This window comes from Candoia aspera, chromosome 3 (genome assembly GCF_035149785.1).
Source record: "Candoia aspera isolate rCanAsp1 chromosome 3, rCanAsp1.hap2, whole genome shotgun sequence".
Lineage (NCBI taxonomy): Eukaryota > Metazoa > Chordata > Lepidosauria > Squamata > Boidae > Candoia > Candoia aspera.
Window position 1 is genome coordinate 27,091,780 of NC_086155.1, and position 24,288 is coordinate 27,116,067.

General features: G+C 37.9%; 1 protein-coding gene across 1 annotated transcript in view; it reads left to right on the plus strand.

Annotated features, from left to right (window-relative positions):
- PTPRT (protein tyrosine phosphatase receptor type T) overlaps positions 1–24,288 on the plus strand; it is a 761,196-nt gene that overhangs the window by 304,034 nt on the left and 432,874 nt on the right. The window contains exons 3-6 of the mRNA XM_063297181.1: positions 4,824–5,095; positions 11,110–11,191; positions 18,091–18,206; positions 22,022–22,196. Coding sequence (XP_063153251.1) covers positions 4,824–5,095; positions 11,110–11,191; positions 18,091–18,206; positions 22,022–22,196 — 645 coding nt within the window. The remainder of the gene's footprint in view (positions 1–4,823; positions 5,096–11,109; positions 11,192–18,090; positions 18,207–22,021; positions 22,197–24,288) is intronic.

A 24,288-nucleotide genomic window follows, 5' to 3' on the forward strand; every position in this document is an offset into this window, starting at 1 on the left:
TGGAGGACACCAAGCACTGCTCATCACCTACCCAGTACCATCCCAACAGTGAAGCATGGTGGTGGCAGCATTATGCTGTGGGGGTGTTTTTCAGCAGCAGAGGCTGGGAGACTGGTCAGGGTTGAGGGAAAGCTGAATGGAGCAAAGTACAGATATATCCTCAATGAAAACCTGTTCCACAGTGCTCAGGACCTCAGACTGGGCCGAAGGTTCACCTTCCAACATGACAACAATCCTGAGCGCACAGCCAAGACAACACAGGAATGGCTTAAGGACAACTCTGTGAATGTCCTAGAGTGGCCCAGTCAGAGCCCTGACTTGAACCCTATTGAACATCTCTGGAGAGACCTGAAAATGGCTGTCCACCAACAGTCCCCATCCAACCTGATTGAGCTTGAGAGGATTTGCAAAGAATGGCAGAAAATCCCCCAATCCAGGTGTGCAAAGCTTGTTGCGTCATACCAAAAAAGATTCGAGGCTCTAATTGCTGCCAAAGGTGCTTCAACAAAGTACTGAGTAAAGGGTCTGAATACTTATGTACATGTGATCTTTCAGTTTTTCCTTTTTAACAAATTTACAGACATTTCTAAAATTCTGTTTTCACTTTGTCATTATGGGGTATTGAGTGTAGATTAATGAGGAAAAAATGAATTTGAACAATTGTAGTATCAGGCTGCAACATAACAAAATTGAAAAAAGTAAAGGGGGTCTGAATACTTTTCGAACGCACTGTATGTGTATGTATGTATGTATGTGTATGTCTGTGTGTGTATGTATGTATATGTATGTATGTATGTATATATATTTCTTCCTAGCATTTTTCCCATGTGTGCCTAAGGTGGGTCTGGAACTCAGTCTCCTAGTTTCTAGCCTGGAGCCTTAACCATTAGTCTAAACTGGCTGTTTGTGTTACCAATTAGATATGCCAAATACAAATACTTAAATATGTAGTATAAGACTGTTCAGTAGCAGGAAAGTTATTTAGGAAAATGCTGCCAAAGTCTCCCCCTCTAAATATAATGCATATGGGTGCACACTGGGCAGAATTGATCAGAATGTTTATCTGGCTTGCATGGATGTCTGTTGCACTACAATAACACAGCACATAAATTGAAAAAAGGGAAAAACCAACAAGTTAAAAATAAGGCAAGGCTTTCCAAACCCAATCTTCTGTGAATTGCAAGAAGGCCAGCAGAGAAATATATTTGTAAAATGACTTGGCAGCAGCCTCAGAATGGAGAATGTCAAGAGGGGTTGCATTTGATTAAAAATTACTATGCGCGACTGCTAAAATGGATATTTCCTTTTTCTCCTTCTCTCGTTCCCTTCCCCACAATCTGTGATTACTTGTTGCTTGTTTTCCTGAAGGCATGTTTGCACACATCCCTAAAGCAGATTATTTAAAGAGAATAAAACTAATTCTCATTATTTTTAATGTGTACACCATTTATAATGTTGGTAGCAAAGGGCAATGGACAGCTAGAAAGGATTCTCTGCTGATAAGCTGGATAAGCTGCTATGGGTTCCAGTGGTTTAATTTTATTATTATTTAGATACATATTGTGTGGCATAATGGTATTACAGCCCCATCCCACTGGGGAAAATATGTATGAATATTTTTTGCAGGAATGCCAATGGGTCTAATTTTCTCTCTGGCCCCAATGGTACTTCTCTAAATTCATGCATCTATTGTTTTTATTGCCCCTAGGTCAAATGTTCCTTTAGACCTTTCTCCTTCAGAAAAGTGCTTTCTGAATAGACAAAAAACAGTTGTATTACTCAAGATATGTAATATATGTCTGAATTCTCTGTAATTGGGGATTAAGCTGCTTGTGAACCCTGGGTACTTTAATGAACTTCATGTGACCCTTGATCTAATTTCAAAAGCTCTTTATAAGTGGTAAATTCAGATCCTGGTCAGGCATGATCTGTTCCTTCCTCTATAGCTCCCAGGATGGGGAGTATGAGAAAAGAAAAATGGGAGTCAGAAAATGAAACAGAAAAAAGTGTGATAAAAAGGAAAGAAAATAGAATCAGTATCCCAGCAAGTTTAGCCTGCAGCCCCACCCAATGCTTGCTTCATCCTGGCACATCAATAGCATATGATATGACACTCAACAGGAATTATAAAGAGCTGGTCTACTTGCTGGAGGAGTTTGAATTGGTCAAACTGAGGAAGTAGACAGGGTGTTCTCATGTGTTCTGGACCTGTGCCTCTCTTGCCTAGTTAAGGCCTCCCAGGAGGTGTCATGTTTTCAGGTCCAAGGGGAGGGTATTAATGCCTTTTTCTGGGAGCAGTTGGTTTCACCTGCCTTGAACAAAGTGGTGGTACTCCCCCTTCTCAAGAGGCCCTTTTTAGACCTGATTGTGTCAGGAAGAGGTCTAGGCTGCAATGGGGACTGCCTCGGGGCTTGGGTATCTCACTGCCCCACTTTGGCATCTACCAGCTGAGGTCATTCAATGGCATGGGGTGTTGTATCATCAGTATGCTGATATACAGTTCCACCCCTGGCTGGGCAGGTGACACCATTTCAATGCTAACCCAGTGCCTGGAGACTGAGGGTCTGCACGGGGAGGAATCAGCTCTGACTCAACCCTAGCAAAATGGAATGGCTTTGGGTCCTTCAATGTTATCTTTAACTCTTGGAGAAGTAATACATCCCTAGACAGAGTTAGTATGTAACTCGGGGGTCCTCTTGAACTCATGGCTCCTATTCAAGGAGCAGGTGGCAGCTGTGGCTAGGGGGACCTTTGCACAGATACATCTTGTGCACCAGTTGTACCCATTCCTGGAACTGGAGGCCTTGCTCATGGTCACTCATGCTTTCATCACTTTCCAGTTGCACTATTGCAATGGGGCTGCCCTTGAAGACCACCCAGAAGTTACAACTGGTCCAGAATATGGCAGCCTGCACAGAGCTGGGTACCCTTTGGTTTGCCCATGCTACACCATTAGCCCATGAGCTGCACTGGCTCCCAGTTTATTTTTGGAAGCACTTCAAAGTGCTGGTTATTATCTTTAAAGCCCTACATGGCGCAGGCCCAGGTTATTTGTGGGACTGCCTCTCCTTAAGGATATCTGCCTGCCCCACTAGGCTAGGTAGGGTGGGCACATTCCAGGTTCCATCCCTTGAGTGTTGCCATCTGGTGGGACCTAGGAATCCATTGGATTGATTGATTGATTGTCTGACACTGGTGAGCCAGGTGCCTGGCCACCCAGAGTTGTATTTTACAAGATGGGCAGCCATATAAATCAAATAAAGTATGCTACCTGATTTAACACTGAATAGTTTGGAGTCTCTGGATTTATTGAGTCTTAGGAAGAACTTCTACTATCAAACTGTGGAACTCTTTTTTTTTTTCCTTCCCCAAGGATAATTTAGCAGTGAAGATCCGGGCAATTGCTTAGATTGCTAATCTCAGGGTTAGCTGGTTATTTATTGAACTATCCAGTCAGTAGCTAAAGCAAATAGCACAAAAAGTCCACGATGCCTTCCATGCAAGTGATTTATAGCATCACCCAGCCATTGCTTTGGCAATACAAACCCTGCTCATATTAGTGTGCTATCAGCATAGTAATGTTGCCAGATGACAGTTTATATCACTGGCATAGATTAACTCCATATGTGAAGTAGACATGTGATCAGAATAAATTGACCTTACAAATCATGGCTCAAACTTGTAAAATGGGTTATGATGTAATACAGATTAGGTGTTCTGAAGTTGAACAAATGGTGGGTAAATATGTATGTGGGTGTGGGCATTTGTTTATTTTGGTATAGTTTATTCTTTGCTTAGAGTATGTGCAAATGTGCAATGTGTGTGTAGATTGTATGCATATCTGGATTTTTGTTTTGTTCTTTGTTATGCTTTTTCTATGACCAGGTGTTGTATTTGTGTGTTTCTGTGAGAAACCTTTTGAATGTATTGTCAGTTTTAAAAGATAACAATTTTTCTTGAGTTTATCTCAGTTCTACTAACTACATGAATACATCCATGCACTTTTCTTGCTAATGGTACAGAGGTGATTTGCCTATGCATTTAGTTATTCTTTGCTGGAATAAATGTGTGAACTGGCTTTTGGAGCTGACCCACTCTGAGTCAGCCTCCGAGTCGTATCAGTTTCTCTCTCAAAAGCTGTTGAAGCAGAAAAATGAAGATTCCAAAGAGTGGTTATAAATTTTGGACTTTAGTGATCACCTTGTAGTTAGGCTCTTTAGTAAGTATGATTCTTCTTTATTACCAGTTTTCTGTCTTATAGATGAATGCTGTGTGAACGGCCATGCCATTAAGGCAGTTATTTTGAAATCTCTGCCTAACACAGTTCAGTGGTTCTTCCAAAATTTTGACCCCCCAAATTGTAGGACTCTTGAACTATTGTAATCTGTAAATTTAGACATGTTACGAAAGCAGACAGCTTAATAGTGATTGTGTATGCAATCAAGAGTCTGGTAGCTTAACTTCAGTAGAGTGAAAAAGGAATATTATATGCTCTTCATGTCTGAAGTCAATATTTTGCTGTCAGCCAGTTTGAAATCCAAGGTGGAAAATCTGAAAATAATAATAAATGGCCCTCTTTAACTGATGGTGCAGGCAGTGGATACAAATGCATTTGTCATTCTTGAAATTTTTATGTCTTTCTTTTTCACAGAAAAGTGCTGATAAAAAATAATAGATTTGAGTTTCTTGAAATGAACACCTGTTTTGGTTTCTGACTGTTGGCTGGATTATTTAGAATTATTGACTCTTTAATTGATTTAATTTAGTTGTAATATGAGGGAAAGAAACCACTGATCTTCTCTCTTCTCTTCTCTTCTCTTCAGGCTCCTTCATGATGGTGAATAGTTCTGGGAGGGCATCTGGCCAAAAAGCCCACTTGCTTTTACCAACACTGAAGGAAAATGACACCCACTGCATTGATTTCCATTACTACCTGTCCAGCCGAGACCGATCCAGCCCTGGATCCTTGAATGTTTATGTGAAAGTGAATGGTGGACCTCAAGGCAACCCTATCTGGAATGTCTCTGGGCTTGTTACAGAAGGTTGGGTGAAAGCAGAGCTTGCTATCAGTACTTTCTGGCCACACTTTTACCAGGTACATTTGATATTTCTCTTTTTTTACTATTGTGGTGGGCATCCTAAAGCCTTTGGGCCACTATAGCTTTTCGAAGTCCCTTGAGCTCATGAGACTAGCAAATTGCTCATTTTCTACAGCTTGGTTTTTAATTTTTTTATTTTGCAATTGGGGATGAAGAAGGAGTAAAATATTTTCTGTTAAATAAACCTCATCCTCCAACACTAAACAAATAAAGAAATATTTTAGCCCAATCTTCTTTGGTGATATTTCTGCATCACCAGCCTTGAGGGCCTTGGGGGAGGAGGAAAAGAATAGTAAGAATAATAAGAGAAAAATCAACTAAAACTACCACAATTCACAAATCAAATATATGAATGTGTCCTAACATCATGAGAGCTAAAATCTATTGATTTGTACAGTCCGGTTTTCCTTGCAATATAGAATATCCCAAATCCCAGACACTGTACACACTACATTAAATTGCAATGGGGATTTTTTTTTAATCTGTCCAATATGGTAAGTGGTAGATCTGACTGGTTGTGCTGAGTTCTTGTAACCTTGGATAGCTGAGCATATTCAATCACTTACAATAGATAATTCTTCTCTTACATCCAGCATACTTCTTGAAAATCATTTACCTTGAACAATTCATTCTTTTTCATGGGTAAGCACGGTCAGATGACTGAATGAGAATGAAGAGTGGCACAGAGGGAAATGGAGGGGTAGAAAGAGGTAGGGAGAGAAAGGGAGAATGGGATGCTACCCCATGTTTTGGCTGTGCCTACTATTGGAATGACTTTTGAAAGATTACCCTTAAAAGAATGAGGCACCTGATTTAAAACAAAATTCCCCAAAGAGCTTTAGGATTTTTTCTTTCTTTCTGAATCTGAGCATTGACCCCAAATTAGGTAATTGTGTCATGACTGAGCCATTTAGCCAATTGTTTGGGAGATGCCAAAATCAAAATGGCTAATACTGTCTTTTAAATAAACCATTTGGAACAACTGAATGCATGCATATATTCATTCATTCATTCATTCATTCATTCATTTTAACCATTCAGTCATGTCCAGCTCTTGGTGACTTTATGGACAAAAGCTCTCCATGCAGCCCTATCAAGCACAGCTTCTTTTAATTGCTGGATGTTCATCTTGGTATCTGTTTTGATGGTATCAAGCCAGCGTATTCTTGGCCTGCCTCTTCTTCTTGTTCCACTAACAATTCCTAGCATCACTGACTTCTCTAGTGAGCTTGCACGTATGACATGGCCAAAGGAAGTCAGCCGTAGTCTTACAATTTTGGCTTCCAATGATGTATCTGGTTTTATACAGTCCAGCACTTCTCTGTTGGTTACTCTGGCTGTCCATGGTAAACGTAACAATCTACGCCAGCACCACAATTCAAATGCATCAATTCTTCTTCACATGCAAATATAAATACATAAAAAGCCAGTTTGGTGTAGTAGTTAAGGCATCAGGCTAGAAACCTGGAGACCATGAGTTCTAGTCCCACCTTGGGCACAAAGCCAGCTGGGTGACCTTGGGCCAGTCACTTTCTCTCAAACCACTTCTGAAAAACCTTGCCAAGAAAACTTCAGGGACTTGTCCAGGCAGTCTTCAAGAATCAGACATGATTGAACACACACACACACACACATGAAACATCAAGAAAGTCATGGCTGGACAGAAATGCTGAGATCCACAAAAAGAGAGAACCAAGAAGTTTAAAACTCATATGAAGATCCACCATGTCTGTACATTGCTTCATATGTGTTTTAAACTTTTCACTTCTCTCTTTTTGTGGATCTCAGTATCTCTGTCCAACCATATCTTTCTTGATGTTTCCCTTCTTCTCAAACTATTCAGTCTTCCTTCATATGTCAGAAAGAGGCTTGCCCTCTGTTATAGAATTAGGACCATCCAACAACAACATCCAACAATTCCAGGGGACTACTGGTAGATTTTAAAAGCTTTATTCTAGCAACATAAGCATCTCACATCATTTAGATCTTACGTACCAAAGATGCTTCTTGTAGCCAGGCAACAAAATGGCATGGGAAATCCCCTTGGAGTGCTTTTCAAGATGAATCTTGATGGAATAGAAGATGGCGCTTCAGATTTCTCTTCCCTCCAGCTCTTTTTACAAGCAATGCTGGATTACCTCATCTTAATTGCTGGGTTACCTAAGCCTCACATATTTTGTCATTATCATTCATCAAACTCTGATAATTAACCATCACATCAAGATGTTGTTTCCTATGACCGTTTCATAACCACAGGGAGTTCAAGAATCTTATCAGAAAAAGGTTTTCAAGGATTCTATATCCCTTCATAACTTGGCTTGGAAAATCTTGATATGATCTTACACATGTGTACTTTACAGGTTTCTTCTGTGGTTCATTCCTTTTAACCATTTATCATTTATTAACTCATTCTATAACATACTGTATATATTTGCTTTGCAGTTCAATCCACTTGCATATGATCAAACTATCTGAACATCTCTCTTTCATAAGAGTAATTCATTCAGCATCCATACATTCTGAATCATATATTTTCTTGTTTTATCACCCACACAGAAGTACCCCATTCCCACGGCATACAAGTTCCTTCTGATATACACAATTCTCACTTCCATATACTGTAGGTGGGTACAGTCATTTTTGCTTTTTTCAACACACATTCACGCCTCATATCACCTCCTATCTTTTTACCAGTATTTGCACATCTTAATATTTCTCTCTCCATTACTCATCTTTCGTAAAGATTCTACCAAGTCAGACAAACAGCAGCATGCCTTATACAATTATCTCTAAATGTTATTAAATAATCAAGGAGACATGATTTAGCCTTGTCTTGCTCCTTGCTCAATGTTGAATATTTCAGTAAGCATTCCATTCCATCTTATATTATTCTGATACATTCAGCAACTAACCATAACTCCATATTAATTAAAAACTTTTCTTAATCCAAGCCTAGTCACTTTATTACATGCTCTCCCTAAATCAACAAATATACAATTAAAACTTTTACTCTGATAATTTCAACTTCACTCTTCAGCATGTCGCTATTATTTCTATACAGATCTCTAAAATATTCCATCTAGTACTCCTTCATTTCATTTGTATTTCAATTTTTTCATTATTTGAATATAAAGAAATATATTATGGAGGACCAGAGAATACTGCCACCACCTCCCTTAACTGGTTTCTACCCTCTCTTCTATAATTTGTAATGGACCCTAATAACCATAATCATACTTGTTGTTATTTTTATTATTATTATTATTATTAAATTGTTGATTAAATTTATATGCCACTCAACTCCCAACAATTATGAAGTTTCAGTTTGAAAACTATTCAATGGAACCATCCCTTTGGATCAATTTCCTGAACTGATGTGTTGCATCAAATCTAATTCAATGCTTTTGAACTGATTCAGCAATACAAATGTATATGCACTTTTTATTGAATTGAATCAGTAATCTGAATAACTATTTTATTCAACCCTTCAAATCAACAGTTTGAACTGGATCTTAGACTGTATTAGATCTGGGATTGAATTAATTTGCACACCTTTAATAACTGATGACACTCACAATATAGTCATAGAACTTCACATTACAGGTAGTCCTCAACTTGCGACCACAATTGGGACTGGAACTTCCATTCCTAAGTGAAGTGTTTGTTAAGTGAGTCATGCCTGATTTTACAAGCTTTTTTGCTGCGGTTGTTAAGCAAATCTGGCTTCCCCTATTGATTTTGCTTCTCAGAAGCTGTCTGGGAAGGTTGCAGATGATGATCATGTGACCCCAGAACACTGCAACCATTGAAAGTGCAAGCCAGTTGCCAAGCACCTAAATTTTGATCACATGACCGCAGAGATGCTGTGATGGTCATGAGGACTGGTCGTAAGTCACTTTTTTCAGTGCCTTCATAATTTCGAACAGTTGCTAAATGAACGGTTGTAAGTCAAGGACTACCTGTATGAATTTCCTCAACTCGTATAGTAGTAACTGATGTCAAAGAGACCAATACAAAGCAGCTCGGATAAGGAAGTGTTAAGAATTAACATGCTGGCCTGATTCTTACTGTATGCTAAGACAATAGTTGGGTTCACACAACAAATTACTTGATCCATTTTAGCCTAGCCTGGCATTTTCTGCAGCCTGTGGCTTTACTTTAGAAAAAAAATTGTTAGTAACATCCTCAAGTCTTCTGAAGTTACTGCCTCACCCACTTATTTACAGCGGTCATTCTTGCCATTCAGCGCCTGCATTCCCATATCCAAAGGTATATTTGTAGCAGCTGTCTTGAATTCATTCTGTCAGCTCCCTGGGATAAAAAACATAATTCTTTGATTTTCATCTAAAGTGCCTCTGTTGCAAATGTCATTTACTGTGCCAATGGAATCTAGTTACAGCAACAGTTAACTTCTCTTGATTATTGAAACCTTATATGAATGTGATTTTTTTTTTAACATCAGAGGTTTAACACTGCAGAAGAGGGTTTGTTTGTTTGTGTGACTTGTTCTAAACAATAAGTTTAAAAATTGGCAATTTCAGAGTAAACAAAAAAATCAGTCTCAATGAATAGCAAAAAATAAATATATATATTTCTTAATTTCAAAGAAAAGTTTTCAGCACCCAACTGGATCCAGGAACAGAAGCTTGAGAACAATCAAATATGTATAGGACACAAGTTCTTTGAAAAAACAGAGTCACAGCACAGCTCAATACTGCCCTCTTTCCAACCTCCATGCACTTAGCTGGAAGTTGAAAGAAAGGCGTGTATTCAGTATACCTCCTTGCATGAATAACTCCCAAAATAAGTAAAGCCTGTGGGAAACATTACTTGAGGTTAAACCAGCTTGAGCACTGTGCCCCTCCAGATTTCTGAATGAATGCATGGAAACTGAAGAGAGAAAGAGGTCGGTCAGCATGCATGGCCTGTTTGAAGCTCTCTTCACATTTATCTGAACTGGTTAATGCAAAGGTACAACAGTACCTTACTATTGTCTCATGAGGTCCTTAAAATGTTTGATGGTTCTTCTCTAGTTAAGCAGGTTATTTGGATGCCAAAGGCACCACTTCTAATTATTACTAAGGGTTGATTACGGTTTCCAAAATAATAGCCATTCTATGTTTGTGTGTCATGCTAAACCACAGATGAACCACTGGTTGTTGTTAAACTATGTGGGACAGGGATGAGGGAACATGGGCCCATTGAAACCTATGCCAATAACCTTGAATGTCTATTGTGGACTTTTCCCTAAATGCTCTGTTATGATTAGTGCATCATACCTGATATCCTAATTGTCTTCCTTAATCAATTTTCCAGTAGTTGGTAATGGTTTGGGATGCAGAAAATAATATGATTATGTCAGGAGGTTACTAAGTAGGTTGCATTACATGCCAGGAAAAAGAAGAAAAAGCATAATGGGTATCTCATATTTCCAGTTCTGATTTTTTCTTATAATTGCTTTCTGCCATCATAGTTCTGGGGCTTAATTAAAATAAAGCTGGCTACATGCTTATAATTATTGTTAATACCAACTTTTTTAATGCACAGTGTTGTACATACATACATGCATGTTTGCACTCTTTTTAGCAGAGGCACTTTGGAAGGGATTATATATAGCTAGATGAGCAATTTGGGGGCTGAGTGGGCTGCTCTGTGAAATACAGGTAGTCCTTGTTTAGCAATTGCCTTGTTTAGTGACCGTTAACAGTTACAATGGTGATAAAAAAGTAACTTTGTGATCAATCCTCACAGTTAGAACCTTTGCAGGCTTGTAAAGCAAAGGAAAGCTGAAGTACAATCATAAGCACAGTCGCGGTTTCATTTAGCGACTGCTTCGCTTAACAACTGAGTTACTGGTCCCAATTGTGGTCGCCAAATGAGGACTACCTGTAAAGCATCTATTACAGAATCTGACGTTTGAGTGCTTTGTACATAAGCTATGTTAGAGAGATGGTTTCTCTATAATTTTCAATTGTTTACTTATTAGCATGTTGTCCCCTATACATTTCAGGTCATATTTGAATCGGTTTCCTTGAAGGGACACCCTGGGTACATAGCTGTGGATGAAGTCAGAGTCCTTGCTCATCCATGCAGTAAGCATCTCTTTTCCCCCCTTTTCCTCCTAACCATAGCAATGCATTTCATGTTCAAATGAGTAATTTACCCAATTTAGTCAGTTCTGAAACATTTTCTTTTATCTATTTCAAATGCTTGCGGAGTGGAAGCAATCAACCCTGAATAAATACATAATTTCTCAAGTTGTACAACAAGGGAAGCTGCTTCGAATGTGCAGCAAGTGCCAAAATTTTAAACCATTATTAAAGGGAAATAAAGCCCTGATCATTAGGAGCATTGAAGGGAAAGAATTATAGGGTTTTAGTGATTCCCTATAGAATTAACTTAAAGAGAGAAAGTTGGGGTGGGGAGGAGAACCTTCATGTACACAACTAAGCAAATTAGTGCAACATTCACACTGGAAAAAAAAAAGGGGGCCTGGAGTGTTTTTCTTTAAAGAAATGTAAATCTTTGCAGTGCCTCTTTGAAAGAGTTTTTAAAAAAATATGTATCACTTTCAAAGCATGTGGCTCATACTGTGAAGTAGAGAAATAAGTCAAAGATTGTTTTGCTACATTTCCTAGGCTACTGTATTTTCTTTCAGCTGTTCTATTCAGATTTATTTTAAAAGCATTCAATTAGGAATCTGTATCAAATTGACATTAAAGATACCCAGTTTATAACAGTAAAAGAGCAAACCTGCACAGTATGAATTTGGATGTTAAGTTAGGCTGTTTTGTATGTTCATGGGAATTATCTGACTTCTTTATTTCTGTGAAGAGAAGAGAATAATTAATAATTAGGACAAAGTAGGCAGAATAAAGCACTTCAAGTCCCACCAACAGGAGGAAGTTAAGTATAGATTTTTAGATAAATTCCAGAAAATTTATGAGAGCCACCTTCCTGAGTAACTTTGGGCCATGCAATCTTCCTCCAACTTATCTTGCATAGGCATCTCTGAAGGGCTAAATGATGAAACGTGTGTGACATCATCATACAAATGCTTTGACTTACACATCTTGGGTCAGATGTTGAGATACCAGTACATAATAGTGGCATTTGTATGATGTTTTTGGCATCATCACAATTTGCTACAGATTCTGCTGTATGTCAGGGTTGTTGCTGAAAGGATGAAATGATGGAGAACCCTCATCTACAGTACCTTGTAAATAATGCAGATCAATGGTGGGTACATCTTTCACTCTTGCAAAATGAGCTAGAACTCTTTCAGATTGCCCATCTTCAAGGAATTACCAGAATATTCTTGGAAAATGAGTATTTTGGTGAATCATAGGTTTCAGCAAATCATTTAATGGCATGCCCATTTCAGAATCTTCTAGAAAATCTGTACTGAGAAAGTTGTGGCAGTCTGACTTCTCTGTTCCCAGGTGATAAATTAAAGCATCACTCTGGTCTTTATAGGAATGATGTGGATAACCTGGTAACTCAGTGTTTTATGAATGCTTACCAAACAACTGCAGCCTTTTATTTTCTTTCACAAACTTTGTCTCCATGCTTTCCTGATAATGTTTAAACTCAAAACTGTGATGACATGATAGAATTATTGCAAAAAGGAACATGACAACTAGTATTTTAAACATGAATTTTCAATGTGTGATTGGGGGTCCATACATACACTAAGTGCTGCATAAAAAGATTGGGAGGAGAACAATAGTACTGTCAGTCTGGTGAGTTCCTTCCATTCAAATTAGAGGAAATTAATCTTTCTCCATTGTTCCAAAATGGCTGTTCCTATTCCCCTTGCATCTTGTTATAGAAAAATCTGAAACTATTTCAAATGAGCCCTATCTCTGTATATCAGAAATCTGTAGAGTTCAGAATTCCATAGATTGAAAATTTTGACTTCAAAGTACTTATGTTCAGATAGAGGTACTTTTTATTTAAAGTAATAACCTGATCTTAATTCATACAGTTAAGGTTGCATAGCAACCTCTCATTCCCTTCCCTTCAACCCCTCTGCCTACCCTTCCCTGCAAAAAACTCTGTGCAGAAAGTTAGACTAAGTCACAGTGACTGGCCAAGTCATCCAATGTAAGTTTCATGAATAACTGGATGATTTTGAAAAGCCAAACAGGATCTGTTTTTGTTAATACATGAATAGGACATAACTAAAAAAATACTAGGGCTATAGGCAAGACTGAGAAGTTAAAAATTCTCTCACAAGAAATAGGTGGCAGATGATTTAACTTTTGTCAGTAAGAAAACTACATGGATTTGTCCATGAAATTATGAAAAGTGTCTTGAAGGAAAGTTTACTAACTTTCCAAGCTTAGCATAACACAATATAAACTATTTAAGAAACAAGACTGCAATCAGCAGGAGCATAAAATATATGGACGATTGAGCATCCACTAGGATCCTTTTGCAATGAGTTTGGATGCTATTTTCCCTAACTGTTCTTGTCTATTTGTGATTAAAGAATTGAATCAAAATGTTGAAAGAAATTAAAACCAGCAACCCCCCCCCCAAAAAAAAAATGGTAATTGCATGCTGCTTTACATTTCAGTTTGGGAAATGTAGATTAGTGTGGTTTATATTAACACGCAAACAATCAGATTTTGGCAGCTCTTATTAGTAAATGCTCCTTTTTGTTCTAATTCAGAAGTGCCAAAGGACTTAAAACAGTAGAATTATTGTCAATTAAATAGGTCCATACACTGAAGTTGGAGGGAATGGAAGGCATTAACTGTCAAAACTGTTTGCTGTAAATATTCTGCAGAAGCAGTACTGTTTTGTATCAAGGGCTCTCCATTCCAGATGACTGATCTATGACCCTGCCTCAGCCAAGAGCTTGTACATCAATACATTTTGACATGGATAAATTACTGACCGGCTAAAAGGGATGGCATAGCACTATTTAACTTGACTGACTGAATGTGGTTCTTCAGGAGTACAATACATGCTGTTAACAGATACTAGCTAGTTTTTCCCTTATCATGGATATTTTGCTATCTGGAGCAAATAGCAAGTTTGGAGAATGATTTTAATAAAAAATGTAGACGGCTGAAAAGATTAAAGTCTTTCTTTTCCAGCACTGTAGTCATGATTGGATTCTGTGATTGCTAAAATCTGAAGGATTTCCTGATCAGGGATCTCCCATTCAACTTCTAGTGCACTCTACAGTAAATAGTTAATGTAAAATGCTGTGGCTTAGCAAATCACAGATAATTTTTCTAAGATGGAACCTTTATAGAGTCAAATTGGGTGAACATCTTGAATTGTTTGCTTCTAGAATGCAGCCAAAGCATAGAACCAAACATATTTTAATAGTTGGCAACATCAATTAATAACATCCATGCATTGCATTTATACAATACATGGAAATGAGTGCAAAGCGAAATGGGTCCTGACACACAAAAAGCATTTGCTTTGGTTACACATTTGAAATGCTAGAGACATTATGAAAAAACAAGCAACCCAGTATTGGAGATACACTAGAAGCAGAGCTCCAACATGAAAGGTGGCCAGAGTGTTCCTTTTTATTCTGGACATGATGTAAAGTTGTGTATGGGGCCAATTAGAACTTTCCTCTGAAAATAACTGTGCCATCCAAGATCCAGATGGCCCCTACTCTGCTGTTGTTTAGAAGAGCTGTGAAGACCTGGCTGTTCATCCAGGTCTTTGGCGAGTGAAAGTGAGACTCCTTGCTTCATTGCACTTGCCATCTTTTATCTTTAGTATTTTTGTGTCATTTATTCTATTGTAATTTCTTTGTTTGTTGTAAGCCACCCAGAGTCATTGAAGTTGGGCAGCATAAAAGTTTAATATATTCTTATTCTTATTCTTATTATTTCCTAGTCAGCTAGAGCTTCAAGCTGTATAGCCCTGAGACATAGAGATGTGATTTCCTTGTGGCTGGGTTATTTTGTTGGGAAAAATAATTATGGTTTGTCTACAGTTTGTCCCTAAGATAACTGTGGTATAAACCATTTACTTCTATGTTGTATTGGACAAATTTTCTTTCTTCAAATTGTCACTTTACTGTTAATACACATATAAGTTTAGTTAATCAGAGAGGAGAGCTCATTCTACTGAAATGTTAGGCTAAATAAGAAGTAATGGAATAAATTTAAGTTTATACTGTAGGAATCAGGCTTTATCTGATACTCACTTACTTAGTTGCAACCCCCTTGATTGGATTTATCTATACCTTTACAGAATTGGATAGCATCAGTCTCCTCCTCCTTCTCATTTAGTGAGAAAGTTAGATGCCTCAGTTTGCAATAATGAATCTCTAGGGCTGGGGGCACTCCATCTTCCTATTGATATATACTATTATGTAACCCTGCCATTTCAAATTGGAACTCTCCTGTAGATTTCACAGGTAACCTTATTGATGAACCCAACCTTAATTTTGTTTGTCAAATTTATTTTATCTATTTGTCAAATTTAGAAAGTCACCCAACTCCCAAAATACTCTAGGTGCTGTACAACATTAAAAATAATAATAAACAAAGAAAAGAACAATGCACATCCAGAAGGGGAAACATTCAAGCTAACATCCTTGTTTACTTCCCTGGCTTAAAGTATATGCTTTTTAAAATTTTGATTTTATTGTAAACTGCCCAGAGTCCCCCTTGTTGGGAGAGATGGGCAGTAATAGAAATTTGAAAAATAAATAAATAAATAAATAAAGTCATTCCAGTTAAATCCTTTAGATGATGCCTCAGGCACCTTGACAGGACTTGCACAATCCAAGTACAACTCTGAACAATTCCAAGTGACTTTACCTGCCAGGTAGCTGGAATATTCCTCACAGCAGCCCTGCAGATGATCCTGTGGCTCATCCCTCCCAAGCAGGGATTGAGTCACCCTAAACAGGGCCACTGTGCAGCTATCTGTGGATACTGTAACAATAGAGAAGTAATTACCTTTTACCACTCTTATAACCTGAAATATGGGTTCTTACTTGTGCTTGGTTGGATTCATTCTTCATTTCTCCAAAAATACTCTAGGGGGGTCTCTTTTGAGGCTCCCAGTTTAAATCATGTCCCTCCTTGCTTGTAAAGGTTGCTGAGGAGGTGACATGTCCTTGTGTCCATGTGGTGACCAGAGTCCCTCAGAGAAAGGGTCAATACACATCAAGCTGCATAGGAACATTTGATCCAAGCCCCTATCACCTGCCCATTCCAGGTCACAACTAAGGCATTGGCCAAAGTGTGCACCACCACCCCCAATCTCCAGGGTAAACCCCAAGCTTTCTTTGGATCCCCCTCCCCTGAGTCTTTTAGTTGTTTGAGGAAGAAAGTTCTAACAGGGGAAGGACAGCTGTGTTAAGCAAAAAAACAGTAAGTGGAAAGGGCTGATAGAAATATTCTTCACCACCAGATCATGTTGCAACTGTCCCAAAACAAAACCCAGTATGTATTGGGCCTTCATGACCTGGGTCAGGCCCGTGGTTGCCCGAGCTGCCCCCAATTCTACATTGCTTGAGGACAAATTGAAATCTCCAACAACTAACAGGTTTGAGAATTCTATTGTTAATCCTGGGACAGAATCCAGCAGATCAGGCAGGGATGATGCTGTGCTGCAGGGAGGGTGGTGCAGCAGCAACAAACCAAATTGTTCTCTTGAGCCCAACTTCAGCCAAAGGATTTTGCATCTGGTTGTCTGCAGAGCGTAGACTCTAAAAGGCGTCAAAGCCTCTTGTATGATAATAGCCACAACACCTCACCTTGCCTTGGCTTGAGGCTGATGGCAAACATGAAATCCAGGTGGGCAAATCTCTGAGAAGGGAAGTCCCCTTCTGGACTCACCCAGGTTTCAGTTATGTATAGCAGGTTGGCTCCCTTATCCATAATTAGATTGTGTGTACTGCTATAACGCATGTACTCAAGCTGTTGCTGGACTCAAGCAAGCCTTTAGTCCTCCTACACATATTTACAAACTGTACATTTCAACCTACAAGCATGGATGAAGCTTTGGGAACACTTGGCTGCAAAAGTACAGTGCCATGTTGTCTTCACAGTCATCACAATTTGTAGTGGGAATTAAAATTCATAAAGACTTATGTCTTGAGGGCCAGGTGGCTTAGGGTTTTTTTTGGGTGTGTGTGTGGTGGAACAGCCAGGCAAGAATACACTTGTACTGAATATGAATACACACACACACACACAATGTATGTATGTATGTGTGTATGCATGCATGCATGGAAGAACATTTTATCCTATGTGGCGTGGGTCAGGGATGATAGGCTTTTTGTTACTCCAAGAACTACCATAAGGCAGGACACTAACTGAATGATGATTCCTGGGTTTACCTAGTAGACAACAGAAGGGATACAGACACTCATAGTTGGATACTTTCAGTAATTCAGAGATCAGTAGCACCTTAGAACACATTGAAAGGTTTGGGAAATAGAAAAGGTGCTTATGGAGGTACATTACACCAAACAATGGGTGAGCATAGTACCCAAGCACAATCAGTGGGCATAAGTGGGTGTAACAACTGAGGAAGAGTTTCAAGGCTTAGCAAAAATGCCTTTGCTTAGCTTTGTTTTACAAACTACTCATTGTAAAGGATTTACTCCTTGATTTCTCTCTTTTTTAAAAAACATTATTTACCCATCTTTCCACAGAGGGAATTTGCTTTTTGCTTCCAACAAACATTAATTGAAATATACTCTTGGGAAATGTTGGATCCTTTTGTTACAGAACAGTTATTTAAAGCACACAGTTTGTGCCAAGATGGTCACTATGTTTCTTTTCATCTTCTCAGCTAGAACAGCAAAGATAGTCTGCATTTAAAAAAGTAAACCAAAAGACAAGCTTAGCACTGCTTTGCTAGGTCATTTGTTCTGTGGGAAACTTGGCATCATTGCAAAACAAAAAAACAAAAGAAACTGATTCTCATTCTACCTCTGCTGTCATTATGCATTGTGATGCTCTATCCCAGTGATATTTTCTATTTTTGTTAGGAAAAGCTCCTCACTTCCTGCGGCTTCAGAACGTGGAGGTTAATGTCGGCCAGAATGCAACATTCCAATGCATTGCAGGAGGAAAGTGGTCTCAGCATGACAAATTGTGGCTACAGGTAAAAGGACAATGGGGCCTTCCTGTTCTTTGGAAGTTTCAAAGCATAGACTGAGCACCACATTTCTCACCTATGAGCAAATAGGTATTCTGAATCCTTTTTTAAAAATAATTTTATTAAATGTTTTGAATAGAACAATAAAGGACAATACAAATTAGAAGGAAGAAAAGCAAGAAAAAAAAGCAAAAATGTACAAAAAAGACCACCACCACCCCGTCCCATAAGAAAGTGACTTTCCACCCTCATCCTGGCAAGTATAAACAATTCCCTGATCTCTTCATCTCCTCTTAGCTAACAGATATAAAACTACTCATCCCGTAGCCCATTTCTTAACAATAGGCAAATGAAATAAGTAACATCTTCAGTCCAGTTACCAGCAAAAGATCCAAAAATGCTCTAAGATTTTAATATTAATTAATATATATAAACTCAACATTCCATATCTCAACTCTTAACTATAACAATCTCATTTAAAAGGCATAAAATGGTCCCAATATCCTAATGTAAACAAAATTTTAAAAAACCCCAAGTTTAACATGACAAAGAGATCATTTCTCCAATACACAACTTTCCAACTTATCCCGTTCAAATAAACATTCCCCATCTCCACTCTAAACTATAAGCACATCCACGTTTCACAAATACGAAGTAATCCCAGTATCCTAATATAAACAAAAGACTAAAATAACAAAGAGAAATAATTTTTCCTTTAAGAAGATAAGTTATCCAAACTTCCTTACTTTGAATAAATAGAAACAATTAAATACAAAGCCAATTTAAGTACTATAAAGTTAGGATTGCATAAAGTAACTATAAGTGAAAAGACTTTTACATCTATTAAATGTAAGCAAATCCAGTAAATCACATTTTTTCTATTTAAGGTATCAGTAAATCCAGAAAGAACCACCCAAAATAACATTTTGTAGTCTTTTTTTCTTCTCTACAGAGTAGTCTTTTTTCTGTAATCCATTCAGATGGTTGTTGACCCTTATTACAAATTTCTTTGGCACTTTAAACAGTCTCTTTTGTAAGTCCAACGAAAGGAAATTATTCCCATTGTTCTCTGGGATTATCATTTTTTATTTCCTTCTTGATTTTTAAAACCTCATCCCGTTTTCTCTCTATATCTGATGACAAATTCTCATTCAGAGTTTCGTTCATATTTTCCTCAAGTAAATTTTGCTGCATATCTCGTACTGTAACATCTTCATCTGGAGGCAAACTGTTCTCAGGAAGACACAACGTAGCTGATGGGATTAAATCAATTCATGATGCAGGTCCCTGCACGGTTCCTCAAAGATGTCTCTAAACGCCATTATAAATTGCTTGTCTTATTATAACTCCAATCTCAAAAACAATTTTCCTTTTCTACAAGCGTACATTTATTCTTTAAAAAATAATTTCAAAGTCGTAATATTCAAAGTCCCAAACTCCAAGGTTTTCAGAGCACTTAAAACTTTCTGTAGCTAAAACCTTGACTTGCATGTATTTATTTGTTTGTTTGTTTGTTTGTTTTCTATCCTGCCTTTATTATTTTTATAAATAACTCAAGGCGGCGAACATACCTAATACTCCTTCCTCCTCCTATTTTACCCACAACAACCCTGGGAGGTGAGTTGGGCTGAGACAGTGCCTGGCCCAAAGTCACCCAGCCGGCTTTCATGCCTAAGGTGGGACTAGAACTCACTGTCTCCTGGTTGCTAGCCCAGCACCTTAACCACTAGACCAAACTCTCTCTCTCTCTTTTTTTGCTGTTTATTTTATTTTTTTATTTAATGTTGCTGTTTATTTTAAGTTCTTAAAGATTATAAAAATAGATCTTCATGTTCTTATATTAAGAACTACAGGCACTGACCCAGTGTTTCCAGCCTTGTCACTCTGTAGTTGTCTGACTTCTTTGAAACAGTTAACAGGCAATTTCCAAAAATAGTTAGCAAGGGAAGTGCACAAACTTAGTGTCCTTTGAAAGGCTCCATTTGCAGCTGGAGAAAATATGGCAAATCCCCCCATCTCCTGGTTCCCCTCCCTTCAAGATCCCTGTTCGAGGTCTCTTCATCAGAAAGAGGAACAATCATAAGGAGAAACAATTTAGGTGATATCACATCTGTCTCTTTGATCCAGAGAGGATTGCAGGAGCCGATTACTTTGGCTCCATTGCAAAATGCTGCAAATGTCAGCTCTGCTTGTTGGAGGAGCTGTTTTCAGTCCTCCACCTTCCCCTGGAAGTCTAGCAAATAGATAATCTGAATCCTGTGGAGAATTTTCATGTATACATCCAGCATTTCCCTTTCTGTAAGAGAACATTTTAAAACATGTAAAGACAGGGTTTAAATTTGTGCCCTGAAAAATTATTCAGCTGAATATTCTTACTGTCTTAAAGAGCTAAATGCTTAACATTATAGGAAATATTATATAAATTTGTTCAATTATTTACTATATTTCTACCCTACTTTCTTATTATATACCTTTATATTGCATAAATGCACCAAATGTTTCTTATAATCCCATTGGAAAAATCAGAATTAGCAGAATTAGAGATCTGATTTCAAGGCTAAGAAGAAAAAGAAACAAGCAAGGCACTAAAAGCTGATCTTCAAAAGAGTGGAATGAGATCCATGTGAGGAAATTTCAGGATGCCTTACTTTATTTCCACTTGAAGTCTTTTTAATTACTTCATGATTTTATTTGCATACATAATTTATTCCAGTCATACTACTTTATTAATCTAGATTCAAGGATCTGATCCTAATCATTCTCAATCATACCTTTTGTTAGAAATTGTAAAGTATCTCAGCTAAATCTCAGCTACTATTTTCTCAAGGATAGTTGTGGTTGTTACTACTACTACTACAGTGTAGGATTGCCAGCTTTATGGTAAAGACTGTACTATTTTTTCAGCTGAATAGATCGCCTCTGACAAGCATTCTCTAAGCTCAGCACAAGTACATTCTGCCAATCATCTGAGTTATCTGTTCGTCCTTGAGAATAACAACTGATATACCTGTTTTTTTTTTAATTCACAGCTTGCATGTACATTGAAAAAGAAATCAGAATAAATAAGAGTTTTCAAAAAAAAAAAAACAACTCTGAAGACAGTTGTTACAATTCTTTCATCTGCTGTGAGGCCATACAAGGCCACAGTACGTGTTGAAATGGCTGGATTGTGCATCCTATATACTTTTATTACATCCAAGCCAATGAGTTTTTGATCTTGGCCTAATATCTGCAGAAGGGAGGCCTGAGTCACTTTATACTGTCAGGAAGAAAATGAAATCATACATCTTACCCACTAGCTGACCTTTGAAGCCCCATAAACTACACACATTTTGGAATTCTTACATTTGTACAAATCCAACCTTTTCTTATTTATAGCTTTTGTAATGCAACAATGCTGTGCTGCAATCTGTTATCAGCCTGACTCAATCCACTGCAGGATGAAGGTCTCTTCATTGAAGGTTATGAACCATAATCAACCAGGCTGGTCCAGTGTAGGTTGGTAGAGATAGTTTTTTTGACTTTCCACTCTAAGGCTGAGAGAGTGTGACTGGCCCAAAATCACCCAACTGGCTTCCATTCCCAAGGAAGGACTGCTCATGTAGTAGAGCAGGTAGTAAAATATATGGTAACTACTGCTCTTGACCTAAAAATGGAATTGAATTTTAGTAACAAACACTAAGTTTAAGTAATTTATTTGGGAGAACAAATGTCATGGTTTTGTAAGAATTACAAAGATGGAAAGTAACATGGGTTAAGAATACTGTTTTCATGAACATACTATACTTACTTTGATCTTTCTGCCTCTATTTGTGTGGCAGCAGTGGAATGGAAGAGACACAGCTTTAATGGTCACCAGAGTAGTCAACCATAGACGTTTTTCTGCTACGGTCAGCGTAGCTGATACATCCCAACGCAGTATCAGTAAATACCGATGTGTAATCCGTTCTGATGGTGGATCAGGAGTTTCAAACTATGCAGAATTAATAGTGAAAGGTAAGTGGCAAATAATAACAAATGTGGATTTTGTGGTTTGTCCATGGCCCAAATAGAATGGTATCTGAAGTACAAAATAATTTTTACAATAGACCAAAGAGTCTAAAATCTGGCTATTTGAACATGCTAGTTCTATTTTTGTCCATGAATTCCGGTCACTTGACTTGAAGTGGAATAAAGTAGTAAAGATGATTATTATGATTACTTACAGCAATTATTAATTTATTAAATATTAATAATGTATTATTAATGTTACTAACTTACTATATGAAAACTTTACAGTAGGAAATTGAAATGAAGTCAGAAACTATTAGGTACTGAAACTTGAAAATTCTGTTTGAATTTTTAAAAACTTGGTGTGGTTTTAAACACATAAACTGAAGTTGTACTTTATGTGATATTGTCCATAATTTGATAACAAAGACTTTTGAGATATCCTAAAGACTAACACATTGTATTCATAAAGCTTTCATGGGTCATATTTTATGAAATATATTCTTGTGACAGATGTACATCATACAACTTTTCTATTCATATAGCTACTCCTCTGGTAACTGTAATAATTCTTAAATCTATTGCAAAGTTAATTCTTGTTTCCAAAATTTCTGTCAGATTTCTACTGTCTGAGACAGTCACAAATGAGCTTGGAAGTTGCGTTAAATGGTATTCTAGAATTTGAAGTGAATTTAGTGAAATACTAGTTCAAGATTAAAATATACAGATTTTTTAAGAAGCACCAGATTCTGTTTATGCTATAAAAATTGGAATGCGACTACCAAACTTGGACTAGGAATCTCAGCTTTGGTCTGTGGGGTGGGGCAGGGGGATATTTTAATACTGTGACTTCCTTTATCTTGCCTGGAAGGACAAGGCAGCATCCAATGTATCCTTAAATTCTAATTTCTAATTCCTTAAAATTAGGATTTTGATTCTAATTTCATTGTTATTCCATAGTTTTCATGAACCTATAGGTAAAGGTAAAGGTTTCCCTTGACGTAAAGTCCAGTCGTGTCCGACTCTAGGGGGCGGTGCTCATTTCCGTTTCTAAGCCTTAGAGCCGGCGTTGTCATAGACTCGGAACGCTGTTACCTTCCCGCCGAAGCGGTACCTATTCATCTACTCACATTTGCATGTTTTCGAACTGCTAGGTGAGCAGGAGCTGGGATTAACAACGGGAGCTCACCCCGCCACGCGGTTTCGAACCGCCGACCTTCTGATCGGCAGCTCAGCGGTTTAACCTGCAGCGCCACCGCGTCCCTTCATGAACCTATAGCTATACTTTTTTATTCAAAAGGACAATTCTCCCCACCCCCATTTATCAAGTGCAAATTTTGTTCAGCCATTTTCCACAATGATTTACCCCACTTCCTAAAAAGTCTGTGCAAATAATGAGTTGCATTTTCATGTACGTTTCTAGTGTTCACATTTTAATTACCACACATTTCTCTAAGTTATTTTCCAGAATAAATTGTATTTTTAATTTGTTACATTCTGTAATATAGACATTTTAGTTACAGACTGTGTCAAAAAAATTGTAAAAATTGTATATTTTGGTATGGTTATGCATTCTAAGTTTTCATATACATTTAGGAGATTATAAACAAAGACTAAAAACCATACACATAGACACACAAAAAAGACTGAAATGGAAGCTATATAGTTAGGCCTATCATGTAATCACTTTTGAAGTGGGCACTGTGAGCTTACAAGTGCTCAAAACCACTCATAGAGAAAATATCAACCATGAGTGAAAGAAGAAAGGCCAACTTTCCGTTGCAAGGAATATGCTGAGCATCTGGCAGGTAAAGTTGCTCACATCCACTCTGCATTGAACTCCAGCCTTGATGCAGGGCCAGTAGGGGCCATGGGGACTGAGTCTTGCATGGTTATCTAGGAAGAGTTCAAGCCTGTTGAACCTGAGAAAGTGGACAGCATTCTTGTAGCTGTTGGTTTGGCCACTTCTGTGTTAGATCCGTGCCCTTCCTGGCTGGTCAAGGCTGCCCGGAAGAGGACATGTGATTGGGTCTTGGCAGTGGTTAATTCCTCTTTGAGGGAAGGGGTGGTTGTGCTGACTCTTAAGGAGGCAGTGGTG